This window comes from Mesoplodon mirus, assembly GCF_964341445.2.
Source record: "Mesoplodon mirus genome assembly, chromosome: 1".
In the NCBI taxonomy this organism is placed as follows: Eukaryota; Metazoa; Chordata; class Mammalia; order Artiodactyla; family Ziphiidae; genus Mesoplodon; species Mesoplodon mirus.
This window is the reverse complement of record NC_138976.1, coordinates 47,141,245-47,167,033: the sequence shown is the minus strand read 5'-3', so window position 1 is coordinate 47,167,033 and position 25,789 is coordinate 47,141,245. Positions and strand designations below refer to the sequence as shown.

At 40.2% G+C, this 25,789-nt stretch overlaps 1 protein-coding gene across 1 annotated transcript in view; it reads right to left on the bottom strand.

The window, feature by feature from the left end:
• The window catches only part of RIGI (RNA sensor RIG-I), a gene marked incomplete at its 5' end in the record, with an annotated part of 43,794 nt that extends 25,843 nt beyond the window's left edge, over positions 1–17,951 (bottom strand). The window contains 10 exon segments of the mRNA XM_082625134.1: positions 1,207–1,465; positions 2,043–2,196; positions 2,963–3,064; positions 4,542–4,664; positions 5,704–5,835; positions 5,838–5,847; positions 7,658–7,839; positions 11,916–12,050; positions 17,813–17,822; positions 17,826–17,951. Of these exon segments, the coding sequence (XP_082481260.1) occupies positions 1,207–1,465; positions 2,043–2,196; positions 2,963–3,064; positions 4,542–4,664; positions 5,704–5,835; positions 5,838–5,847; positions 7,658–7,839; positions 11,916–12,050; positions 17,813–17,822; positions 17,826–17,951 (1,233 nt within the window).
• Positions 17,952–25,789: the final 7,838 nt, after the last annotated feature.

Sequence of the window (25,789 nt, the reverse complement as noted above, 5' to 3'; positions counted from 1 at the left end):
TACTGAATTTCTTTTAACCTGTGCTTCCTAAACGGGTTATTATTAAGGTTAGAGAACATAACTCGAATGTGAGATCAGTAAACCATAGTCATGGTTTCCAACCTCATTTGGCCCCAATATGACCAGGCGATTCTTCTGTGTTCCTCTCAGTTCTGTCTCCCATTTCAAATCCTCTCTGTACACCCTGAGCTCCCTCCTCCATTCCCATCTTGATTATCCTCAGTGAACGATCTCTCTCTCCTACATTCGAGAGAAAAGAGAGGTTATACGCCAGGGATTCCCTACCCTTCCTGCCTCCATCTATTCTCTGTCTTGACTCTTCTCAGCCACTCCTCTCTGATGACACCAAAAATGGTGTTTCATCTGCTCTCCCGTACTAATGCATCTACTTGCCTGACTATCCCATACCCTCTGGTCTCTTCTGGAATCTTGTTCTGTCAGTCATTCCCTCTCTCCCATCCTGCCTCACCAGCTGCTATTCACTACTTCACGCTCTGCACTCAGGCAATATCAAGAACCTCAATGTTCTTGGGAATTCCCTGGCGGTCCAGTGGTTAGGACTCAGCACTTTCACTGCTGTGGCCCAGGTTCAATCCCCAGTCAGGGAACTAAGATCCCGCAAGCCGTGCAGTGCGGCCAAAGAAAAAAAAAAGAACTTCAAGCTTCTTGAGCACCCCATGCTCTTCCATAACTCTCTGCCTCTGGACATACAGTAGCCTTTACTGAAAACCATCTAGCTATCTACCTTGTAAACTCTTGTTAGTTTTTGCCTATCCTAACTTCTGTTAGGTCTTGCCTTACTTTCATAGCACATTTAGGATCTCTGTTAGGTCTTGCTTTACTTTCATAGCACATTTAGGATCTCTGTCATTTCTGTTCTGTACCACTCCATCATGTGCCATCACCATAAATTATAACATAATTCTCACATATTTTGCTCCCCACAAAACTTAAGCTGTTTTTGGGCAAGGACTATGTCTTTTTATATTTATACCCTAGTGCCTAGCACAGTGCATGACACATGGAGGCACCTAATACATATTTGTTAAGTGAATAAATGAATGCATCAATCAAAATTAACGAATGAGTTGTACAATGTGCACTCAGGATCTCAGAAGGACATCCTCAATATGGCCACAAGGGTAAATAAACAGGATTTAGGAAGGTTAGAACTCTTCTGAGAAATCCATCTGACTTTAGAGATACCTGGGGCAATGAATCTGAAGATCCTCCAAGTTTCTGATCTAGATAATTAAACATGATCTTATTATAAGGATGATGTTTACTAGTGTTGTGGCATTCATCAAATATCATCAAAGTAAAGATGGAGAGTGATGGAATAGTCCCATTTTTAAGGCTGTTCACAAGCATCTGTGGAGTTAAAATGATGATGCCATTATTCTCAACAGTCTGTTCCACTGAGACATTGTCATATGTTACTCCAGAAATGCCTCCAACTTTGTACCTGGAAAATGACAGAAATTTCCTATTACCAACCATGATGTGAATGAGGAACCACAAAGATATGAAATAGCAGGTCAGAACATCAAGGGATTAAATTCTCCCTAAGTCCAAAAGGAACAGATCTGGAGAAAAGTTAAGTGCCAGCACAAAGCCTGACACATAGTAAGTGATCAATAAATGTAAGCTAGGAAGAATTGCTAGTAGAATATATTCCATGTGGCACCTGCGGATACAGAGGGCTGACTGTAATTCTTGTAAGCCACTGACAAAGAAAATAGTAAGGAAAAGAGTAATATTAAATAAATTATAAAATCATTAAAAAGTTAAATGTGCCATTTAAATATAAAAGTTATCTTAAGTCATTTACTCATTTGACAAGAGCTAATCAAAGGAATTTAGGATTTCAGGTCTATCTAACAAAAAAGACTTGAATCCCTGAAGGAACTACATCTAGATTATATAAAAGCTTAATCTACTATAAAATTTTTGAATCATGGTTTTCCAAAAGCAACACAAAGCAGAAAACACATCAGTTACATGAAGCTAGAGAAAAAGAAGCTGGACCAACTTATACCTACCCAAGTCTTCCAAAATGCTTTGAGAACACAGATTTCTGCTGCCCATACACTGGGAGCTGAATAGCAAAAAAGACAACTTTCCCCTTTTGTCCTTGTGGAAATTTTTTAAGCTGATGTTCACATATAAGAAGTGAAACAAAAGTTTTTCCACAACCTTTTAACATATAAAGAGAAAGACAACATGTAACTAATAGTATACTAAACTACTTCTGTAGGAAGGACATTATTTTAGGCTCCCCTAAACCCACTGAGCTGACTAGTAAATTGGTGATGTGGGCAGGTTAACGACTGCAGAATTTACACTATGACTGAAAAACCAAGCTGCGTCCTAGTTAATATGCATTCAGACAGTCAGGGCCTGCAGGAAGCTAAAAAAGGGCATTTTTGGGGGGCTTCCCTGGTGGCACAGTGGTTGAGAATCCACCTGCCAATGAGGGGGACATGGGTTCGAGCCCTGGTCTGGGAAGATCCCACATGCCGTGGAGCAACTAAGCCCGTGCGTCACAACTACTGAGCCTGAGCTCTAGAGCCCGTGAGCCACAACTACTGAAGCCCACACACCTAGAGCCCGTGCTCTGCAACAAGAGAAGCCACAACAATGAGAAGCCCGCACACCTCAATGAAGAGTAGCCCCTGCTCACCTCAACTAGAGAAAGCCCGCACAGCAACAAAGACTCAACACAGTCAAAAATAAATAAATAAATAAATAAATTTAAAAAAATAAATAAAAGAGGGCATTTTTCTTTCCTTCCTCATGTTCCTTAAATACCTTGAGACTATATTAATAGAATGGTTGTCTCAAAAGACAAATGGAACAATCAAAAAACTGAAACTTGCCCATTGTGTCCCAGTGTTCAATAAAGGGGAAAAAAGGAAGCAAATAGAGAAACAAACTATATCGGTAATGGCAATTGGCTTACCAGTAGGAGCACATATTATTGTGTTTTTTCCTTTCTGAGCAGGTAAAGCAAGCTCTAGTTGGTAATTTCTTGGCTTCAATGGGCTGTAAGTATGAGGCACTTCTGTAAAACAAAAGAAACTAAGTTACCAAACAGTGACTGCTCTGAGGAATCAAGGCAACAGGTATTGTCCAACAGACAAGAATTCTGTCTCTAGAAAGAAAGGCCTCATTCAAGAAAGTTTAGAATCCTTGTCTCTAATTAACCATTCCAGCTCTGCACTGATTTGAAGTACAGAATTCTCCCCCAATGACAAAGTACCAATGGCAAAAAGGAAAAAAAAAAAAAAAAAACCCCACAAAGATTTCTTTCTGAAACAATCATGGAAGCCTAATAAGGAGAAAGTAAAGCAAGAATGGCCTAATTCAGGGCAAGACAGATGGCCACCAGTTAAAGGAAATGCTGTATGAGACAAAACGACCACAAACCCCTCCAAGATCTTTGAAAAACACCTAACTGTGAATACTGAACTCCCAAAGTAATCTCTTATTGACGAACAACCATGCTTTGTAATTCTGCAGGCTCTCACATGGTATTCTCTCTTCATAGAATCAGAAGTTTTAAAAAATAATCAGAGGCTTTTCTCACTAACAGATAAGCATACAGAATATTAAGAGCTAGAAAAGACCTTGGAAATCATCTATTGAGTCCAACCTACCCATTTTAAAGAAAATGGGAATTTCTAAAAGGCTAAGTGAGTTCACTAAGGACCTTTACATGTCAGAAAAAATGAAAGCAATTTACATTCATTGATTTTATTCTGGAATAACAAAAAAATGTGTATCATTCGGTTGCAGAAGTAATCTATAAATTTTCACCTTATGTTGTTATCCCCAAATCACATCTTTCTTCTAACACTATTCATTATTGATCCTAATTGTTTCCCTGATGCCCTTTTCTAAATAACTCTTTACTACGGCTTATTATGCAACTTTCTGGTCTCCTCATGAAAATATGCTTCAAGAAACATAAAGTGGGCCTTATAGGGCCGTAGCTAACTTATGTGAGAATTAGAGAAAGGAGCCCCTTTTGGAGGACACAGCCCCTCAGTGTATTGTTTGCCAAACAACACAGGCTGGATCTCAGCCCCAGTCAACCTCTCAGCTCCACACGTCTGTGCAGGGCACACATTTCATCAACATACACTGCAGCCCGGAGATCTTGAGAGGAAACTGAGCAAGTGACTCACAAAGAGTAGAAGTATTTCTTTAGAAAGCAGGGCTGATTTTGGATTTCATAGACATTGAGTTTCTGGGAGGACTCTATTTGCATTTTCAATGTATGCATGCAAATACTTAGTGATAAAAGAAGACAAAAAAAGAAGGAAAAAAAAGGAAGAAGCTAGCAATAGCTATGGAAGGGAGAGAATGACATTTCTAATTACAGAGAAAGTATCCATTTTAATATAAATTCTCTTTTCTTTCTTACTTTTCCTTAAATACCTTTTCATTAGGCTATGACTTTTGGCACTGCAAAACATGACCCCACACAAAATACCTAAAGAGCATCGTTATGGAAAAGAACAAATGATGCTGAGTACCTGAAGAAGGGCATGAATTCTGACTAAGATTCTGGTTTTCTGGGTCTTCCCTGTAGAAAATCTGTACATCCAAAGTTTTCATTTCATCATCCTCAAGATCTTTCATTTTGACATCTTTTGCACCTTTATGAGACCAAAACACATCTTAGAATCTTTACATTATCTGATTACGATCTTGATGGTGAAAACCCTACAAAGAGATCATAATACTAAAATTATAAACTTCCATAAAGATTTCTCACAACTACTCCCTCCACCTTTTAAAACAGCCAAAGGAATCTTTTTGATTTCAAATTGAAATCTCAATTTGGAATTTGAACTCCAGTATCATTTAGAACTTTATTATTCAAAGTGTGAAACATGGACCAGCAACTTCTTTAGGTGCTTGTTAGAAATGCAGACTCTTGAGCCCCGAATGAATCAGAATCTGCATTTTAGCAAGCTCCCCCGTGATTTACAATCAAACCAAAGAGAAGCACGATTTAGCAGACACTCATGTCTTCCATTCCTGACCCGACCCAAGAAATCAGATGTGTATTTAGACAGATAATTTCTGGAACAATTTGTGATCTTAAAGAAGCCTACAAAAAGGCTAAGACCAGATGCTCAGATGGTTTACCAAACTCAGCCTTTAAAATAATGCTCTGAGAAGATGTTATTAGCTTCAGGAAGCCAAATGATGGCTCAGATACTTAATCACAACAGATACTTTTTTCCAATCCTGTTCTAGTTCAGTTCCAGATGGCTTTCAGGCAAGAGAACCAGGCAATGTCCATCATGATTCTACTCTGAAAAGGGGGTGAGTCCTGGAGTTTGAACCTTTAACTCTAGAATTTTCAAGCTATTTCTCTGATAATCTAAACCCAGACGGCGAGCTCAGACTCTGCCTTACCCAGATGCTTTGGGCAGGATGGGCTAATTCTGGATGAGAGTGGTTTGTTAGGGGTTATATACAACCTAACTAATTCTGTAGATTAAAAAACCACCTGCCTTCCAGAACTCAATTTCATGCTGGTCTCTCACTAGAGATGTAACCATGAGTATTTGCAGGGGAAAATGCCTCTGACAATGAGAGAAAAATAGGCAGGACTGAAGGAAGCCCTAAGTAGAACTATGAGGAAGGGCATGTTTTCAGACCCTCCCACCCTTCCAAGTATCCTACCTTTCTCTACCATCCACAGTTCACTGAACTTGCTCTCTTCTTTCTCCAATGCAAGTTTCAAAGTTTTGGGCCAGTTCTTGTCTGATCTGAGAAGGCATTCAACCATTTTCTCTGCACCTGCCATCAGCCCCTGTTGGAACAAATCTAAGCAAGACAAATGCAGTTGATTGATCAAGTTCAAAAGTTTTCATTTTATGAGTTTTTACTGAAGAAATACCAATTCAACTACTATCTAATTTAAAATCATTGTGTACTTTGGTTCACTAGGTCTCCTTCATGACCGTTCTTGCCCCATCCAACTCAGTCTTTTAAAATACCCTTTCCTTCATCCTTGTCCTCTACATGTGATATCAACATGTCAAGCCATGTGTTCTTACCACCTCTGAGATGTTATATGTACCATCATCAGCTATATTAGGAAGACAACGAACCTATCTGACACCCATTCAAAATATGGGTATATTGGCATAGGTATATTTGGAAGGATATGACAAAATATTAACAAATGCTTTTTTCTGGGTAGTGGGACTTACATGACTTTTATTATTAATCACAATAATTAAAATTTATTGAGCACTTATTATTATGTGCCAGGGATATGTAAGCACTTTACATATATTATCTCATTCAATTCCTATAAAAATACCGTACTAATAAGGTACTTTTTTTTTTTTTTTTTTTTTTTTTTTTTTTTGCGGTACGCAGGCCTCTCACTGTTGTGGCCTCTCCCGTTGCGGAGCACAGGCTCTGGACGCGCAGGCTCAGCGGCCATGGCTTACGGCCCCAGCCGCTCCGCGGCATGTGGGATCTTCCCAGACCAGGGCACGAACCCGTGTCCCCTGCACCGGCAGGTGGACTCTCAACCACTGCGCCACCAGGGAAGCCCAATAAGGTACTATTATTATTTCTATTGTATACAGGAAGAAACAGAGGCTTAGAGAAACTAAATAGCTTGCCTAAGATCACACCACTAATAAGTGGTTGAGCTTGGATTAACAAAATGTATTTGTGTCCAGAGCCTGAACACTTAACCACTGGAGTCCATAGCCTTTTTTCTTTTTTAAATTAATTAATTAATTAATTTATTTATTGGCTGTGTTGGGTCTTCGTGCAGCAGCACGTGGGCTTTTCTCTAGTTGCAGCGAGCGGGGGCTACTCTTCCTTGAGATGCGCAGGCTTCTCATTGCGGTGGCTTCTCTTGTCGTGGAGCATGGGCTCTAGGCGCGTGGGCTTCAGTAGTTGTGGCACATGGGCTCAGTAGTTGTGGTTCGCGGGCTCTAGAGCGCAGGCTCAGTAGTTGTGGTACACAGGCTTAGTTGCTTCATGGCATGTGGGATCTTCCCGGACCAGGGCTCGAACCCATGTCCCCTGCATTGGCAGGTGGATTCTTAACCACTGCGCCACCAGGGAAGCCCACTTTTTTCTTTTTATTTGCTAAACTGTTTGGTTGTATTTAAGTTTGCATAACATATTATTCTCAAAAGTAATAAAATAACTTTACCTGAAAATAGGGCAAACCTGAAAAAAACTTGTGACACAAAAATTACTCAGATCACAATTAAAAGTACTCTTCTAGGTAATTATGCCTTAGATTTGAGGGCTTTTGTAGATTTCAGTGATCTTGCTCAGGTCTAAAATAGCATAGAAAATAGAAGACATTCCCCATGTTTAAATTTTTCCCCCAAATTCAATATTTAATATTAATTAAAACACCTGGGGCCTCCCTGGTGGCGCAGTGGTTGAGAGTCCGCCTGCCGATGCAGGGGATGCGGGTTCGTGCCCCGGTCTGGGAGGATCCCATATGCCGCGGAGCGGCTGGGCCCGTGAGCCATGGCCGCTGGGCCTGCGCGTCCGGAGCCTGTGCTCCGCAACGGGAGAGGCCACAACAGTGAGAGGCCCGCATACCGCAAAAAGAAAAAAACAAACAAACAAACAAACAAACAAACAAAAACACCTGAATAATTTCTTCACATTCCTGATTAATTAAACGTTCAGATATTTCAGGAAGGATACCTTTTGGATTGATCGTGGTTTTAAATTCTGGTTGTAAACGTTTTAAAAGTAATCTATACTCCTCCAACCTTTCAATTTTTTGGAAATCCCAACTTTCAATGGCATCATAAAGTCCAGAATAACCTGAAAAGTAGGAAGAAAATGGGGCTTTTAGAACACCAACTAAAAAATACTTTGAGATTAATATCATAGAAATCATGTTTGAATATTCAGTGAGAGAACTGAAAGCATATCTGTAAATCACCTCCATTATTTATGATCTTTCAAAAAGAAAATTCAGTATTCCTTTTAGGCACCCCACATTTCAGGTCCTCTAACAACGTTTGCCATCTCTTAGGATAAAGTACTAAGGATAAATTTGAAGTCTTACATTTGGTCTTAGTATGAAATCTTCCTTCCAAGGTACCCCATGGACTTCACCTCAACCTCTGATTTGCCTTTCAAATGAGTCAAACCGTCATGCTATTAAGTATCTCCTCAGTGCAAAGTAGTAAAAAGGGCAAAAAGAAATAGAAATTTTAATTCCTGCCCCTCAGGGGCTTACCTCCTACATTATTCCAAGAAAAGAATAGTAAGTATAATGAGAAATTTGAGGGGAAAAAATTATTTTCAACTGTAATAATCCAAGAATGCTTGGCCCTAAGATTCTCTTAGCAGAATATCCAGGCTTGTCTGACTATAAGACCCACACGCTTTTCATTAGGCTATAAAGACTATAACCACAAAATGAGCACAGATGAACCTACTACCAGACTTAAGAACTAGAATATTCCAGTACCTTTGTGGGTGTATGCCTCCTCTCTCCCACCCTTCTATCTTCCTGAAAAGATACCACCATCCTGTATTTGATTTATCACTCTTGATTTTTTTTTGAATAGTTGCATGGCCTATGTTCAGTTCCCTATACAATACACGTTTAGTTTAAGCTTGTTTGAAACTTTATAATTATATCCTACTAAATGCAATTTTCTCTGACTTTTTAAAAAGTTTAATATTACATTTCTAAGTTTCACCTGTGTTGTCGTCTGTAGCTATGCTCGTACATTTTCATTGCAGTATAATAGACTCTAATGAATATCATAAAATTTATTTATCCATTCTCCTCTTGAAGGATACTGGGGTTGCTTCCAGTTTTGTTTGTTTGCTTGCTTGCTTTTGGCATTACAAATTGATTATACTATGCATATTCTTATATGTGTATTCTGGAATATATGTGTTAAGAGTTTTTCTAGGGCATATATCAATACTTAAGAGTGAAACTGCTGGACAGGATACAGGAGAGTTGAACCATACAAGATGATGACAGTTGTTTTTCAAAACAGTTGAAGCATTTACACTCCCTATTGTGATCCTTAAGATTTCCCATTATTAAAGATCCTGTTCAAAACTCCACACCACTAGCTATCTACCTTACATTTGGTAGTGTACATATGTCCATGCCTCTCTCTCGCTCTGTCACAGCTAGTGGGAAGCAGCCGCATAGCACAGGGAGATCAGCTCGGGGCTTTGTGTTATAAAGCAGAAACTAATACACCATTGTGAAGCAATTATACTCCAATAAAGTTGTAAAAAAAAAAAAAAACTTCACACCGTTGGACTTCTTAAATTTTGCTATCTAGCACTTATAAAATGCTATCTCATCGTGTTCCCAATTTACAATTTCCTAATTGTTAACTGGACTGAGATTCTTTTCATATGTCTATTAACCTTTCATGCTCCCTATTCTTTGAAGTGTCAGTTCACATCTTTTGCCTTGTAAATGTTTTCTTTCTTTTTCTAACTGATTTTGAAGCCTTTTAAATATATTATGGATACTATTTTGGTGATTATATATTTTGAAAATACCCTCTCCCAGTTTGTCACTTGTTTTTTCACTTTCTGTATAGTGTTTTTTGATAAATAGATGTTCTTAATTTTAATGTCATCAAATTTATCAATCTTTTATAGTTAATGCTTTAGTGTCTTATCTCATAAATCCTGCCATATCCCAAGGTCATAAAAATGCTCTTCCGTATTCTTTTCTAAAATTGTAAAAATTTTGTAAAGCCCCTATCACCATGTCTAGCACTCAGTAAATAGTAACTATTATTTATAAAGCAGAAGGATTATATCCACTTTTCCATTCTTTTGTTCTTACAGTTAACAATAAATGTTGGCTATTATAATCAGAGGTTAATAGGTACCACTGAGAGTCATTGTGGTGTAGTAAAATGAGCACAGCATCTGAATTCAAATCCCAGCTCTGCCCTTACAGGCTATAAGCACAAACAATTCACAATCTGTGAGCCTCAATTCCCTATCTGTAAAATGGGAATGAAAACAGTACCTACATCCCAGAGTTATGAGAATCAAATGAGATAATCCATTTAAAGGACTTGGCATACAGTAAGCCCTTATTATACAATGCCCAAATCTGTCTATCCACTCATTCCTCCTGACTGCAGTAATCAAAATGATTGAGTGCCTGGGAATGATATTGGTACAGCCTATGAAAAATTCTGTTAGAAGTCTAGGTTAGTCATTTCTACCCAATTCACACAAATATTTTGCTGTTTATAATTCTCTGAATGGAAACTTGGATCCTTTTACTATATGGTCCCATCTAACCATAATTTCTGTGTTTGCAAATCTCACCATATGCCTATTTATTTAAGAAGAAAATAAATAAAACTGTTAAAATTTTGCCATTAAGAAGACTTAAGTCTTTATTTTAATTCTTTTGATTTATTGTGTGTGTGCGAGTGGGTGTGCGTGCATGGAATGAGGTAAGGAATACAAATTTACTTGTACCCACATGGATACGAAAGTTAGGGTTTGCATGGTTTTTAACATTATCCTGTTTAAAATGGCCCATTGTAATTTATCAAAAAGCCCCTCCTTTCCGAGTGATCCTCCTTTCCCAGTGATCTTCAATACATCAGGTTTCTATAAATATATGAGTCTGATTGAAGGCTCTCTATTCTATTTCACTGGTCAATTGTTCAGTGCCAGGACCAGCATTACACTGTCTCAATGCCTATGGCTTTTAATAAATCTTGATATCTAGGAAGGGAAACCCCAACCTACTTAATTCTTCTTCTTTAGGGGTGTATTGACTATTCTTGGGTCATAATTCTTCCACACACATTTTAGAATTAGCCTGTCAAGTTCATGAAAAAGTATGCAGGATTTTTATTTAGAATTGTATTGAATATATAGATCAATGTAGGGTATACTACATTGATACTTTTATGGTATCAAGTCTTCCTCTCCACTTGCATAGGTTATATCTCCACTTAGCTAGGACTTCTTTTTTGGGGGGGGGCCATGCCACACGGCTTGCAGGATCTCAGTTCCCCAGCCAGGGATTGAATCCAGGCCATGGCAGTGAAAGAACAGAATCCTAACCGCTAGACCACCAGGGAACTCCCTAGGACTTCTTTAATATTTTTCAATAAACTTTTATTATTTTCTCCATTCAGACTCTATACATCTTTTGCTAGGTTTATTCCTAAATATAACTTTTGTTACTGTTATAAACGGTATTTCATTTTGGATAACATTTTCAATTTTTTCCAGTGGGTGGAAATACAACTAATTTTTTTTAATGAATTTATTTATTTTATTTATTTATTTTTGGCTGCACTGGGTCTTCATTGCTGCTTGCAGGCTTTCTCTAGTTGCAGCAAGCGGGGGCTACTCTTCGTTGTGGTGCGCAGGCTTCTCATTGTGGTGGCTTCTCTTGTTGCAGAGCACGGGCTCTAGGCATGCGGGCCTCCGTAGTTGTGGCACGTGGGCTCAGTAGTTGTGGCTCGCAGGCTCCAGAGTGCAGGCTCAGCAGCTGTGGCGCACGGGCCCAGGTGCTCCGCGGCACGTGGGATCTTCCCTGACCAGGGCTCGAACCCACATCCCCTGCATCGGCAGGTGGGCTCTCAATCACTGCGCCACCAGGGAAGCCCACTAATTTTTGTATACTGATCTAACATCCAATAAACCTGCTAAACTGTCCCGTTAGTTATAATAATCTCTCTGTAGATTCCTTTGGATATTTCAGGTAGACAATTATAGCATCTGACTGAAAATAGTCTTTACATTGCCTTAGATTAACAGACATGAACTAAATGTTATGATACTTATAAATTAATAGTATTTCACTTTTACAGCATTTTGAAACAGTTGAGTAATATACTGTGATTTGTGAGTAAAAAGAATGAACTAACCTGTTTGGTCAAGGGCATCCAAAAAGCCGCAGAACCAGCTTTCCTCCTGGAGCTCCAACAGGAACTGGAGAAAAAGTGAGGCAGCCTCCATTGGGCCCTTGTTGTTTTTCTCAGCCTGAATATGCTGCACCTCATCTAAACAGAAGCAAGAGTGACATCAAACTGCAGAAACGAATCACTGGAAGTAAAACCATTAATCATTGGAAGGGCTGGCTGTCAGACCAACCTTCTCAAATGGGACTGGGGAGTATAACAAATCACAGCAACGAAAGCAACTGCAGGAAGGCAGCAAGTCTCTGCCCAGGCCAATCATGCCCATTCTTGACCAACCCCCACCCCTCCTCTCTGGAAACTTCTCAATAGTTTGCTGTGGAAGTTTGGGAACATGCTGGAGGGCAATCCTTAAGAAAAGGAGTTTCTTAAAGATGTTTGCAAGAGTCTCCCCATAACAAGGGAGAAGTCAGGGTAGCACTGGGTTAGGTGAAGAACAAAGGCTTCTTCTAACATTTTGATAGCTTCTTGTTCAAAAGTCTAAATTAATTACAGGACTAAAAGAGTGTGAGGATGGGACCACTCATGCCATCAGTAACAATTACAGAGGACACAGCAAGCAGAATTAGGATAAACAGAGATACTTTCATGGTCCTTTTTCCAGGCTTTTGCTAAGACGTGTAAAAAAATTAATAAACAGAAATCTCAATTAAATAGAGTCAGGAGACCAGAAGGGGGCGCTCTCATGCCCTGTGAACATAGCAGAGGCCAAGAGGAAGAAGACAGACTCTTCTTTCCTGGCAACGACTCAGCCAATGAAAAGCCATGGACTCTTTGTTTACTACAGTCCTCCCAGCCTCCTTTTCCTCTCTAAAAAAAAGGGTTCTCCTCCCTTTGCCCTGCAGGGACTTGCACATGGCTGCCACGGTTGCAGACCCCAGATTGCAATTCTCTGATGACCCTGAAAAAACCCATCTTTGCTGGAGAAATATCTGTCAGTCTATTCATTTCAGGTCAACAGAGAGTAGGAAATATAGCAGAAAAGAGAAAGCAAAAGAAGCTAAAGAGAAACACAGTGAGGTCAGGTAACAGAAAACTATCCACCAACCAGCTGGTGGTCATACTGATTTTGTACACTAACTCCACGTCTGGGCTGGTGACCAAACCTCTGCCTTTGCATGACCTGACATTTTATAATTTTCCATTTTTTTCCCCATTGTCAATGGAATGTAAATTCCAATGGAGTAAGCCAGTTGTCTGGCTGGTTAACCTCTGTATTTTCAGAGTTTAGAAGAAGACCTAGTACTTAATATACACTTAACAAAGGTATGCTGAATGAATGAAAGAAGAAAGGAAAGAATGCATTCCTTCTCTGCAACACTAAAACAAACCCTTTTAAAGTGTAAAATTCAATAGTTTTTAGAATTTTAAATCTAATTTTAGTGCCTTTTCCTCACTGTAAAAATAGATCTTGTACCATTAGCAGTCATCTCCATTTCCCCTCCCCCTAGCCCCAGGTAACCACTAATCTTCTTGGGTCTCTATGGATTTGCCGGTTTTGGACATTTCATATGAATGGAATCATATAATATGTGGTTCTTGTGGTCCTTCACTTAGCATAATGTTTTCAAGGTTCATCTATTGTGTATCATTTATCATTCAATCCTTTTCCTTGCTAAATAATATGTCATTGTACGGATACACCACATTTTGTCTATCCATTCATCAGTTAATAGGCATTTAGGTTGTTTCTACATGTTGTCTTTTATGAATAGTAATGTTATGAACATCCATGTACAAGTTTTTGTGTGGACATATGTATTCATCTCTCTTGAGTATACACCTAGGCATGAGATTGCTGGGTCCTATGGTAACTCCATGTTTAACACTGTAAGGAATTGCCAACCTGTTATCCAAAGGAGCTGCACCATTTTACAGTCCTACCAGCAATTTATGAGGATTCCAATTTATATACATCCTTGCCAACACTTTTTACTATCTTTTTAATTTTAGCCATCTATATTAGTTTCCTGTGTCTGCAGTAACAAATTACCACAAACTGGGTGGCTTAAAACAATAGAAACTTATTCTCTCACAGTTCTGGAGGCCAGAGTCTGAAACCAAGGTGCTGGCAGGGCCACACTCTCCCTGAAGGCTGTAAGGGACAAGGCATTCCTTGCCTCTTCCAGCTTCTGGTGGCTGCTGGCATTCCCTGGCTTGGGGCCACATCACTCCACTCTTTGCCTCTTTCTTCACATTACCTTCCCCTCTGTTTGCCTGGCAGCCGCATCACTACAGTCTCTGCCTCTGCCTTCACATGCCATTCTCTTTGTTCCTCTATGTTTCACATGGCTGTCTTCTTAGGAGGACACCAGTCATGTTTGATCAGGAGCCCAACCTACTCCAGGATGACCTCATCTTAACTAACTGCCTCTGTAAAGATCCTATTTCCAAATAAGGTCACATTCTGAAGCCTGGGGTTAGGACCTCAATATATCTTTTTTGGGGGATAATTCAATCCATAACAGTAACCTATCTTGTCACCTATCCCAGCATCCTTGGGCACACAACCCTTTGCAATAGTTAATCCTTTTCCTAAACCTAGTCCTTACAGCTGGGTTCTTGTTCCCAGGCTTCGCTGCTGTTTGTTCTTCTGCTAGACGTGCTACCTATGAGCCATTATGGATAGTCCACATGGAGGTCCAGATTCGTCTAGTCACAACTGAGACCTTCCCAGGTAAACTGCCTCGCCATATCCTAGGCAGTTGAGTTTTACTCTGCACATGGTTGGGCCCACTGTGATGCTGCCTGGCCCCAATATCTGCTGCTACTAGGTAGTGTTACTTTCCTCAAAAGCACTTGGAGTTCAATGCATGGAAACTTGCATTTTTGGCAGGCAGTATCTCTCACTCCTTTTGCCATCCTGGCCACTCTGTGACGCTATCCTCAGCTCCCCAAGGCAGACCAATTTCTTGGTCTTTCCCTGTGCTTTCTCAGTTAATTTACATGCCTCTGACTGGAGTGCTGACACTGCATAGTATATAGTAATCATGTGTAGGCCTGTCTTCTCCCTTAGACCGTGACCATGAGCATGTTGTACTCATTTTATCTGCATCTTTGTCTTCTAATCATCAACAAAGTGTCCGGCTCATGCATGTGTCCAGAATATGTTACTGAAGGAATGGACAAATGCTTAGAATATTGCCCACCAGCACCCTTCCAGGATAAGGGTTAGTCTTGACTCCAAAGGCATATTGCAAAAAATCTGTAGCCCACACCCAGGTCTACATTGAAACATCCTGGATAACTTGTGAATAAGCAAAGCCCTGAGGTACCCCAGTAACCAAGCAAGCTCTCCAGAAGAAACATGGCTGCAGTGCTCCTTTCACAAGGGGCAACTCATGCACAATATCCAACATGTGGAGAGAAGGATTATAGTAAGAGATAGTGGATGTTGCTAGTGTAATTTAAACATATTGGTGTATTTGTGTGTGTGTGTATGGGAAATGTATGGGCATAAGGAGAGTATGGATAAGCTCCCACCGCCTTCTAATGAGGGCAAAAAAAGAGTCAAAAAGCTTCTATCCAGCCATAATGCTCTTTAGTGTCTGTGCTCCTTCACTGAATCCTGATGATAAAATATATTTGTCACAGTTAAGGTTAACCAATAGAATCCAGAGCTTCCAAAGCAGCCAAGAAAAAAAAGAAAAAAAATAGGGGATAGAGAACTTTATCAATCTAACAGAAAACCAAAAGAGATGGGGAGAAAGCAGAGTTTATGTGATAAAATATAAAGAAATGAACAGGAAAGATGTAATCCAACTAAATGAAAACAGCTGCCTCCAGGGAAGGGCTTGAAATAAAAACTCTATGGTATCGTTAAGAGTCAAAAATAAGAAAATATTATACAGTGTTCTTCAGCTTGCTTTTCTAACTTACCTTTTGGTATTTTTATTGTGATTGTATTGTAACTATAAATTAAAACTAATATATATTAAAAGCTATCCCACTTATGTGCTCCCTTAGCACACTACGGTTTTCCATCAAACCACTCACCACACTTTATTACCATTGTTCTGTTACTTGCCTTCACATGTGTACTCTAATCCCTTAGGGCAGGAACCATTTCTATCGAGCTCACCAGTGAACCCTCATTTCCTAACAGGATGCTTCCTATTAAATAATATGTGTAGTAATATGTGTTAATTATCTCCAATGCTAGCCTAATGCCTAACACACACCTTAACTGGGGTTAAGTTGCTGGTAATTGAATCAATACATGAGTGCATGAAAGAATGGGATTCCTAGCATTGTTAGGGTTTCACTCATCCCAAGGATTTCTAGAAGAGACAGATGTCTTGCATGGCTACCATTCTCCAAGGGCCCAAGCTACTCTTGTTACTTTTCTCTGAGTACAACTAGAAAGTAGGGGTCTATTTGTGTTGGTGGCATTCTTTCACTCCTCACTCCACAACCTGTGCTTTGGCTTTGCACAGCAATTAGCACTCAAGTTACCTGTCTGCTTTAATGCAATTTCCAAAAACCACCTCACATCAGGAAAGCTACGTAGGCACTTAGAGCAGATTCCTTCTCTCATCTCAACCCTTCCAGGCACCACCTCCCTTCTCTTCTCCCCAAGCCTCTGCTCACCTCTGCCACAAAGCACTTCAATACAAATTTGTAAAATGGCCATTATCCATCATCAAGGGACTTATAAACCACATGGAAACACCTGAATTGAAGCCTAAAGCCATTCACTCCAGGGAGTCTTGCTCCTCTCATAATTCAAAAAGATTCATGCACCCCAGTGTTCATAGCAGCACTATTTACAATAGCCAAGACATGGAAGAAACCTAAATGTCCACTGACGGAGGAATGGATAAAGAAGATGTGGTACATATATACAATGGAATATTACTCAGCCATAAAAAAGAATGAAATAATGCCATTTGCAGCAACATGGATGGACCGAGACATTATCACACTAAGTGAAGTAAATCAGACAGAGACAAATACCATATGATATCACTTATATGTGGAATCTTAAAAAGTGCTACAAATGAACTTATTGACAAAACAGAAACAGACTCACAGACTTCGAAAAGAAGCTTATGGTTACCAACAGGGAACCCTAGGGGAGAGGGATAAATTAGGAGTCTGGGATTAACGTATACACACTACTACATGTAAAATAGATAATCAACAAGCACCTACTGTATAGCACAGGGAACTCTACTCAATATTCTGTAATAACCTATATGGGAAAAGAATCTGAAAAAAAATGGATATATGTATATGTATAACTGAATCACTTTGCTGTACACCTGAAACTAATACAACACGTAAATCAACTATACCCCAATATAAAATATAAATTAAAAATTTTTTAAGTTTCCAGTTATTTGGTAGTGCAAATAAGATCCAGATCCGGCAGAGTAAGTCTCAACTTCCTTTGAGTTCTGACAGCACTTTGCAATCATTTGTGTACTTCGTCCTCAACCGTCTTCCATCTCCAAACCCTTGGACTTTAAAGTATTTTAAGGAAGGGCTTGTATCTTATTCTGAATCTCTGATGTCAGCCCAAAGACAAACACAGGAGACGCTAGGTATTAGTAGAAATAAATGAAACGGACAGCGACTTGTTTCCCCAGCTTTAAATCTAAATAGATGTGCCCCCCTAAGCAAGTCATTTCACCTCGCTGGGACTCAGTTTCCCCATCTGGGCCTCCAAGTGCTCCTCAAACTCTGACAATCTCTAGTCTAAAATGCTGTGGAGATCTTGCCACAAACCCGGTGTTCCCAGAAAGCTACATGTATTGATTGAAAAACCGGGGAAAAGCAAGGCGGAAATAAGTCCTGAACTGTTTTCTTGCCCCAAGGGGCAAGCGCCGCTGGGAACCACTCACCGTCCCTAAACTAGGGGGTCACGTAGCTCAGGATGTAGGTAGAGTCCACGATGTTCCTGACATGGTCCCGGAAGGTGTGCAGATTCTGCCGCTGCTCGGCGGTCCTGCCGGCGGCTCCGCTCCCCGCGAGGTCCTCGCCTCACCTGCGCTCCGCTCCCTGCGCTCAGCTCCCAAGAAAGCCCCGCGAGCCGGGAGGGATTGTCCAAGAAAAGCACCCAGCGCCGAGAGGCGGAGCTGCAGGGAAACCAGGACTGCCAAGGAAAAATCGAAACTGCAATCAGGGGTGGGAGGCGGCGGCCGTCCAGTCTCCGCTCGCGCAGGTTCCCCGCGCGGTTTCGTTTCCTCTCTGGCTGCCGGGTCCGCCCACCCGCGGGCGCACGCTGATCCAGAGGGACCCAAGAGGACCCCTGCGAATTGCTTTCTGATGTTCATTTTATTCATCTTACTTTCTATTTTGCTTTTACATAGGTAAAATTTAGTTAAAATAAAATGCACAGATTTTAATGTACAATTCTGAGTTTTGGAAAATGAATGCGTGTGTAACCACCTTCCCCAGGTTGTGTGGGTCCTGTGGCCAAGTGTCTTAACTTTACAGGGAACTGTCACCTGTCTTCCAAAATGGCCGTCCCATGGTCCCTTCCCTCCTGGAGTGTGAGACAGCTCCAGGTGATGCACATCCAGGAAATACACGCGTCGGTCAGTTTTTTTGTTCGCTTGCTTGGTTTGGTTTGGTTTTTTGCCAGGTGTGAAATGGTGCATTATTGTCAAATATATGTATACTCCAGATATCTTCTCCCAGTCTGTGACTTATCATTTCATTTTCTTCAAGGTGTCTTTTCAGCACAAATCTATTTTGGTGCAATCTAATTTATAGGGTTTTTAAAATTTTTGTTTACTGCCTTTTGTGTCCTCTTTAGTAAATCTTTGCCTACTCCAAGGTCATAAATATATTCTGTCTTTTCTTTAAGAGTCTTTGTGCTTTTAGCTTTTACGTTTAGGTTATGACCATCTCAAATTAATTTTGTTGTGGTGTGAAGCAGAGGTCAAGGTTTCATTTTATTCCTGCACTTCCAATTGTTCCGCACAAACTGTTTCATTTGTTGAAAACTCTTCCTTCTCCCATTGAATGGCCTCTGGCACCTTTGTCAAAAAAAAAAGTTGACTGTATGTGTGCAGGTCCATTTCTAACTCTATTCTGATCCACTTACCTAGTTGCTGATACTGCTTTATTCTTCTTTGTAAAGATTATATTGACTATTCTGGGATTTTGACTATATTGGGATTTTTTTTTTTTCTTTGCAGTACTCAGGCCTCTCACTGTTGTGGCCTCTTCCTCTGCGGAGCACAGGCTCTGAACGCGCAGGCTCAGCGGCCATGGCTCACGGGCCCAGCCGCTCCACGGCACGTGGGATCTTCCCGGACCGGGGCACAAACCCGTGTCCCCTGCATCGGCAGGCGGACTCTCAACCACTGCGCCACCAGGGAAGCCCTATATTGGGATTTTGATCAGAATTACGTTGAACCTATAGATGAACTTGAGAAGTGACATTTTTAATAATATCAAGCCTTTGAACCCATGGACGTAAAATTTCATTTATTTAGGTCTTTAATTTTCCTCAGCAATATTTTATAGTTTTAAGAGTACAGATCTTCTACATATCTGTTAAATTTATTCTTAACTATTTTATGTTCTTTGATGCTACTGTAAATTGAATTTTTAAAATTTCATTTTCAAATTGTTTGTTGCTAGTATATAGAATTCACTAATTCACTTATTAGTTCTAGTGATTATTCTATAGATTTCTTAAAAATCTCTAGGTAAACAATCATGTCATTTTTGAATACATGTTTTTTACTTCTTCTTTTCCAATCCTTATGCCTTTCATTCTGCTTCCTTTCCTTATGGCACCTCCTATGGCTTCCAACAGAAAGTTGAATAAAACTGGTGAGAACTGACACCCTTATTACTTGTCTCAGCAGGGAAACAATGTTTCACTTTAATTACAAAGTTTGTAACAGAGAAGAACAAACCTGACTCCATATTGAATCTATTCCTTTAGCTCTAACCTTTGTGCTCTGTTGCCTGTGCTTAGTCATGCTGGCTCTGCACCAAGGGCTCCTCAAACTCAAAAGAATATTGCCTCCAGCCTGAAATACACAGGATAGCCCATTCTCAAGGCTCTGACCTTTAAAGGTACAACACTTTCCCATTCATATAGAGATTAAAAGTTGCAGAACAGAGAATAACATTTGTCTTGTTGGAGGTTTATAGGAACATGTGACCAGACCTACCTTGACAGCTGCAAGAAGAAAGGATTCCTGCACCAAGAAGTCTGCAGCAACCAGCCACGCCCCACTTCCCCTTTTAGTATAAAAGAAGCCTGAATTCTGACTCAGGCAAGATGGTTCTTTAGTACACTAGTCCACCATCTTCACAGTCCACTGTCTTTCCGAATAAAGTCGCTATTCCTTGCCCCAACACCTCATCTCTTGATTTATTGGCCTGTGGTTTGGTAAGCAGTACAAGCTTGCACTTGGTAAACAAGTTGGCTGTTGTTTTTTCTTAGATGCCCTTTATCAGATTAATGTTTTCTTGTATTCCTAGTTTGCTCAGAGTTTTTATCATGAATCGGTGTTGAATTTCTCAGATGTTTTTTTCTGTATCTATTGAGGTGATCATATATTCTGTTAACATACTAAACATTGATATTTATTTATTTATTTATTTATTTTGGTTGTGTTGGGTCTTTGTTGCTATGTGCCGGCTTTCTTTCTAGTTGTGGCGAGCGGGGGCTACTCTTCGTGGTGGTGTGTGGGCTTCTCATTGTGGTGGCCTCTCTTGTTGCGGAGCATGGGCTCTAGGCACGCGGGCTTCAGTAGTTGTGGCACGTGGGCTCTAGAGCACAGGCTCAGTAGTTGTGACGCACGGGCTTAGTTGCTACGCAGCATGTGGTTTCTTCCCGTAGCAGGGCTCAAACCCGTGTCCCCTGCATTGGCAGGTGGATTCTTAACCACTGAGCCACGAGGGAAGCCCCATTGATTGATTTTTGATTAAACCAACCTAGAACTCTTGGGATAAATCCCATCTGGTCATGATGTCGCACCCTTTTTAAAATTATTCTTTTCTCCTACTTCCTTTGGGTTTAATTTGCTCTTCTTTTACTAGCTTGTTAAGGTAGAAGTTTAGATCACTAATTTTATACATCTTTCTTTCCTAATATAAGCATTTAAAGTTATAAATTTCCCTTTTCTCATCTAAGTTCTCACATCCCATCAGTTTTGATACATTGTATTTTCAATGTCATTCCATCTAAAATAGTTTCTAATATCCCTGTGATTTCTTCTTTAACCTATGAGATAATTAGAAGTGTGTTTATTTTTCAAATATTGGGAATTTTCTAAACAGCTTGATGTTATTGACTTGATTTTAAACTGTTGTGATCCAAAAGCATACATTGTAAGATTTCAGTCTTTTGAAATGTAATGAAACTTGCCTTATGGCCCAGCATATAATGACTATCTTGATATATCAAGTATCTTCTAGATACACTTAAGAATGTGTATTCTGCAGTTCTTGAGTATAATGTCTGATAAATTTCAATTACGTCAGGTTGGTTTATTAGTGTGGTTCTAGTATTCTATACCCTTACTAATTTTGTCTACTTGTTATATCAAGTAGTGAGAGGGGGTGTTAAAATCTCCAACTATGATTATTGATTTGTCCATGTGTCCCTTTTGTTCTATCAGTTTTTCCTTCATAAATTTTTTTTTTTTTGCGATATGCGGGCCTCTCACCGCTGTGGCCTCTCCCGTTGCACAGGCTCCGGACGCACAGGCTCAGTGGCCATGGCTCACGGGCCCAGCCGCTCCGTGGCATGTGGGATCTTCCTGGACCGGGGCACGAACCCGTGTCCCCTGCATCGGCAGGCAGACTCTCAACCACTGCGCCACCAGGGAAGCCCTTTCCTTCATAAATTTTGTAGCTGTTATTAGATGCATACACATTTAGGATTGTTGTTTTCCTGATAATTTCCTGATAATTATGTCTTTATCATTATGAAATGTCTTTTTGATACTTGTTATATCAAAGTCTACGTCATGTGTTATTACAAAACCCGTAACACCTTTCTTATGCTTACTGTTTGCATGGTACATCTTTTTCCATCCTATTGCTTTCAACCTCTCTGTTAATATTTAAAGTGCACCTCTAGTATATAGCTTATAGTTAGGTGTTCCTTTTTTATCCAGTCTGACAATCTCTGCCTTTTAATTGGAGCATTAAATTATTTCCATTTAATTATTATATGGGTTTAAAACTGCAATTTTGCTGTTCGTTGCATCTGATTTTGTTCCTCTGCTCTATTCCTTTGGGTTAATCAAATATATATATTTTACTTTTATCTTTCTTAGCTATAAATTCTTTTTCTTTTAGCTTTCTCTTCCTCCCCCCACCCATATATGTGTACACATAGTGGTTGCTCTGTTGTTTACAACATGCATCTTTAATTTATATCAGTCTACTTTTTAAAAAATTTTTTAAATAAATTTATTTACTTATTTTATTTTTGCGTTGGGTCGTCGTTGCTGTGCACGGGCTTTCTCTAGTTGCGGTGAGCGGGGGCTACTCTTGGTTGCGGTGTGCGGGCTTCTCATTGCGGTGGCTTCTCTTGTTGCAGAGCACAGGCTCTAAGCGTGCGGGTTTCAGTAGTTGCGGCTCGCGGGCTCCAGAGTGCAGGCTCAGTAGTTGTGGCACACGGGCTTAGTTGCTCCGTGGCATGTGGGATCTTCCCGGACCAGGGCTTGAACCTGTGTCCCCTGCATTGGCAGGCGGATTCTTAACCCCTGCGCCACCAGGGAAGCCCCTATATCAGTCTACTTATAATCAATATGATAAGATCAAGTAAATATAAAGTAAAAGATCCTTGCAACCATGTAATTCCATCCACCCCAGCCCATCATTTGTGCTATTGTCCTTTTACTCTTCTATTTATTATAAACCACATAATACAATGTTATAAGCTTTATTGTAAAAAGTCAGTTGTCTTTTAAATAAAATAAGAAAATGAGAGTCTTTTCTATTTTCCTGTGCTTTTTTACCATTTCTGATGCTATTCATTCCCATTTGTAGATACTGGTTTCTTTCCATCTGATGTCACTTCCCTCTGGCTCCTCCAATACGTTGTTTAGGCTTCCAGTGAATTTTTTATTTGAAGTATTATTTTGAAAAGTTCTAAGAGTTCTACTGTTTTTTTCTACTTTCAATTTCTCAGCTGAGAAACTCTGTGTTCATTATAGCTATCTTCTCTTTAAGTTCATGTATATATTTCTAATAGTGTCTTTAAAGTCTTTGCCTGCTAATTCCATCATGTGGATTATCTCACGGCATGTTTTTGTAACTGTTTTTTCTCTTGCCTATGGATTCCTTCACATGTCTAATAATTTTTTATTTTACACTGGACATTACAGATATGCTGTAGAATCTCTGGATTCTATTATTTTCTCTGGAGGGTGTTGCTTTTTGTTCTAGCATGCTAACTTACCAGCTATTCATTTTGAAATTACAGAGGCCTCGTTTCACACATTGTGCTGGGTTTCACACATCTATTAAAGTTTTGCCTTTAATGAAAGGTGACTCCCCTATTCAGGGGTATAGTCTTTTCTGCTAAGGCAGGGCCCTGAGCAGTTTCAAGTGAAAAGCCCTACATGTTTCCACTGCCTTTCCAAGTTGGTGGGACTCAGATTCCAAATTCTGCCTTCCCTTCCCAGCTGAGATATCCGTTGAGCTTTTCCAGCCTTCCAGCTATTGCTTACCTGGGCCCCTTGGATTCTCCCCTCCATGTATACATCGCAAGGAGAGCTAAGGATTTGAGTGAAGGTTATATACAAATTCTAGGGGTCCCCCTTTGTGTTTCCTTTCTTTCAGAATTTTCCCCCTCAGTATCGTCACTTTGGCGGCCCCAGGGTTCATCTTCTAATTCAATGCCTGTGATTTTCTGCTTGTCTGCAAACCTCCATGTGGACTGGTGGGGGAACACTTAGAAGAAAAGCCAAATAAATGCAGTTCTCATGCAGTACAGTTCCTGTCTTTCAGTAGTCTAATTCCCTCTAGTTTCTGCCTTTTGATTTTTTTTTCAGTGCCTTCAAGTACTTGTTCTTTATATTTCGTCCATTTTTATCACTTATACAAGCTATTCTGCCACTAGTTGGGTTTAGACTTTTAACTGAGAAAAAGAAATCAGATCCAAAATTCCTTAAAAAAAAAAAAAAAGACACGCTTCCTTTTATGTTACCAGTAGGAAACAACAGAGCTTTGAATAACAGTGGATTTATTAAACATCAACAATTATAGTGTAGAATCTCAAAGAACTGAAGTCCCAGAGATAGAGTCATGTGATAGATCTGTACGTAAAATCTGACCAAGGTCGGGGAAGAAGGGAAGTGTCACAGAATGGTGAGAAGAAAGGATTCAGCAGACTCTCTACCTCACCTGGGCATTACTTCATCCAACGCATTTACAGAGTATCTACTGTATGTCAGGTATTGTGAAAAGAACTGGGTATCTGGAGATATGTGAAAAACAGTCTCCCTCAGAAGCTTAGAGTCTGATTGGAGGAGGGAGCAGACAATAAAGATGTAAAAGTGTAAACAATAAAGAAATTGCCAAATGTGAAATAATACAAAGAAAGCAAGCAGAGTCATGACATGGAAAATAATGGACACTGGAAAAAACTATTTTAATACAATGGTAAGAGAATATTTTTCTGAGTAGGTCACATTTCAGCTGAATCTTTAAGAATGAGAAGGAATCAACTATTCAAAAAAAGCCGGGACGGGGGATTCCATGCAGGGGGACAGAAACAGAAATAGGTCGAAAAGAAAAAGTGAAAGACACTTGTAGCTGGAACTTCAAGAACAAGGGGTAAATGGTAGGCAGTGCTGCTGAAGAGGTAAACGGGGCCTTGTAATACAAGGAATGAAGTGCACTGGGAACACCTTGCAGGGTTTTAAGCAAAGAATAACATAGTCTCATCACATTTTTTGAAAGAACTCTCTGGCTCCTACACAAAACGAGTAGTTCGGTTGGGAGGTGACTCAAGTAGGAGACGAGGAGGGCTTAGATAAGGACAGTGGCAGTGGGAGTAGAAGAAGAGATATATTTTAGTGATAGGATTGTGTGAACGGCGGCAGGAAAGAAGAGGAAAAAGAATCAAGGCTACAGTCCAGGTATCTGGTTTGAATGACTGTGAAAATGGTAGCACCATGACTAAAATGGAAAAGTTAAGTTTAGAGCTTGTGACATTCTAGTGTGGGAGTTGGATAAGAAAGTCTTGGTAGATGCCAGGTAGTAGTAAGGGCAATGAGGAGAAATAAAGCAGAATAAGGGAATAAAGAGTAACGGGGGCTACTTATACTACATGAGTTGATCAGGGAAGACACAAACGAAGTGAGGGCATGCCAACTGGGTGAAGGGCATTCCACTAAAAAACAAGAGAAGGTGCCAAGGCGGGAAGGCAGTAGTGAACTGGGTCCGCAAAAGAAAAGGTGTGCAGGGTTGTGGGGTGGAATGGGTTGGGGAGAGGGAAGACAGAGGTGGCCAAGGCCGTTCACATAAAGCCTGACAGACTTATCAAGATAAGGACAACGGTTTTGATCCTAAATATGCTGGAGTACCACTGCAGGACTTTGAGAGGGAGAACAGAAAACAAACTGCAAGGGGGAAGGGGGAAGCAGTGACCTGGTAAGAAGCTACAGCACTAGTCCCAGTGCGAGACATGGCATATCGGACTAGGATCAAAGCAGTGGAAGTGGTGAAGTTGCTGGATATATAACCTTAAAATCCCACACAATTTGCTGTTGAACTGGATGAAGGATATGCGAGAGAGGAGTCAAGGAGAGCTCCCATTTGTTTAACCTGAGGCGCTGCACGAATGGTGGTGCCAACTATTAACAGGGACACTGGAAGAGAGGCAAGCTTGG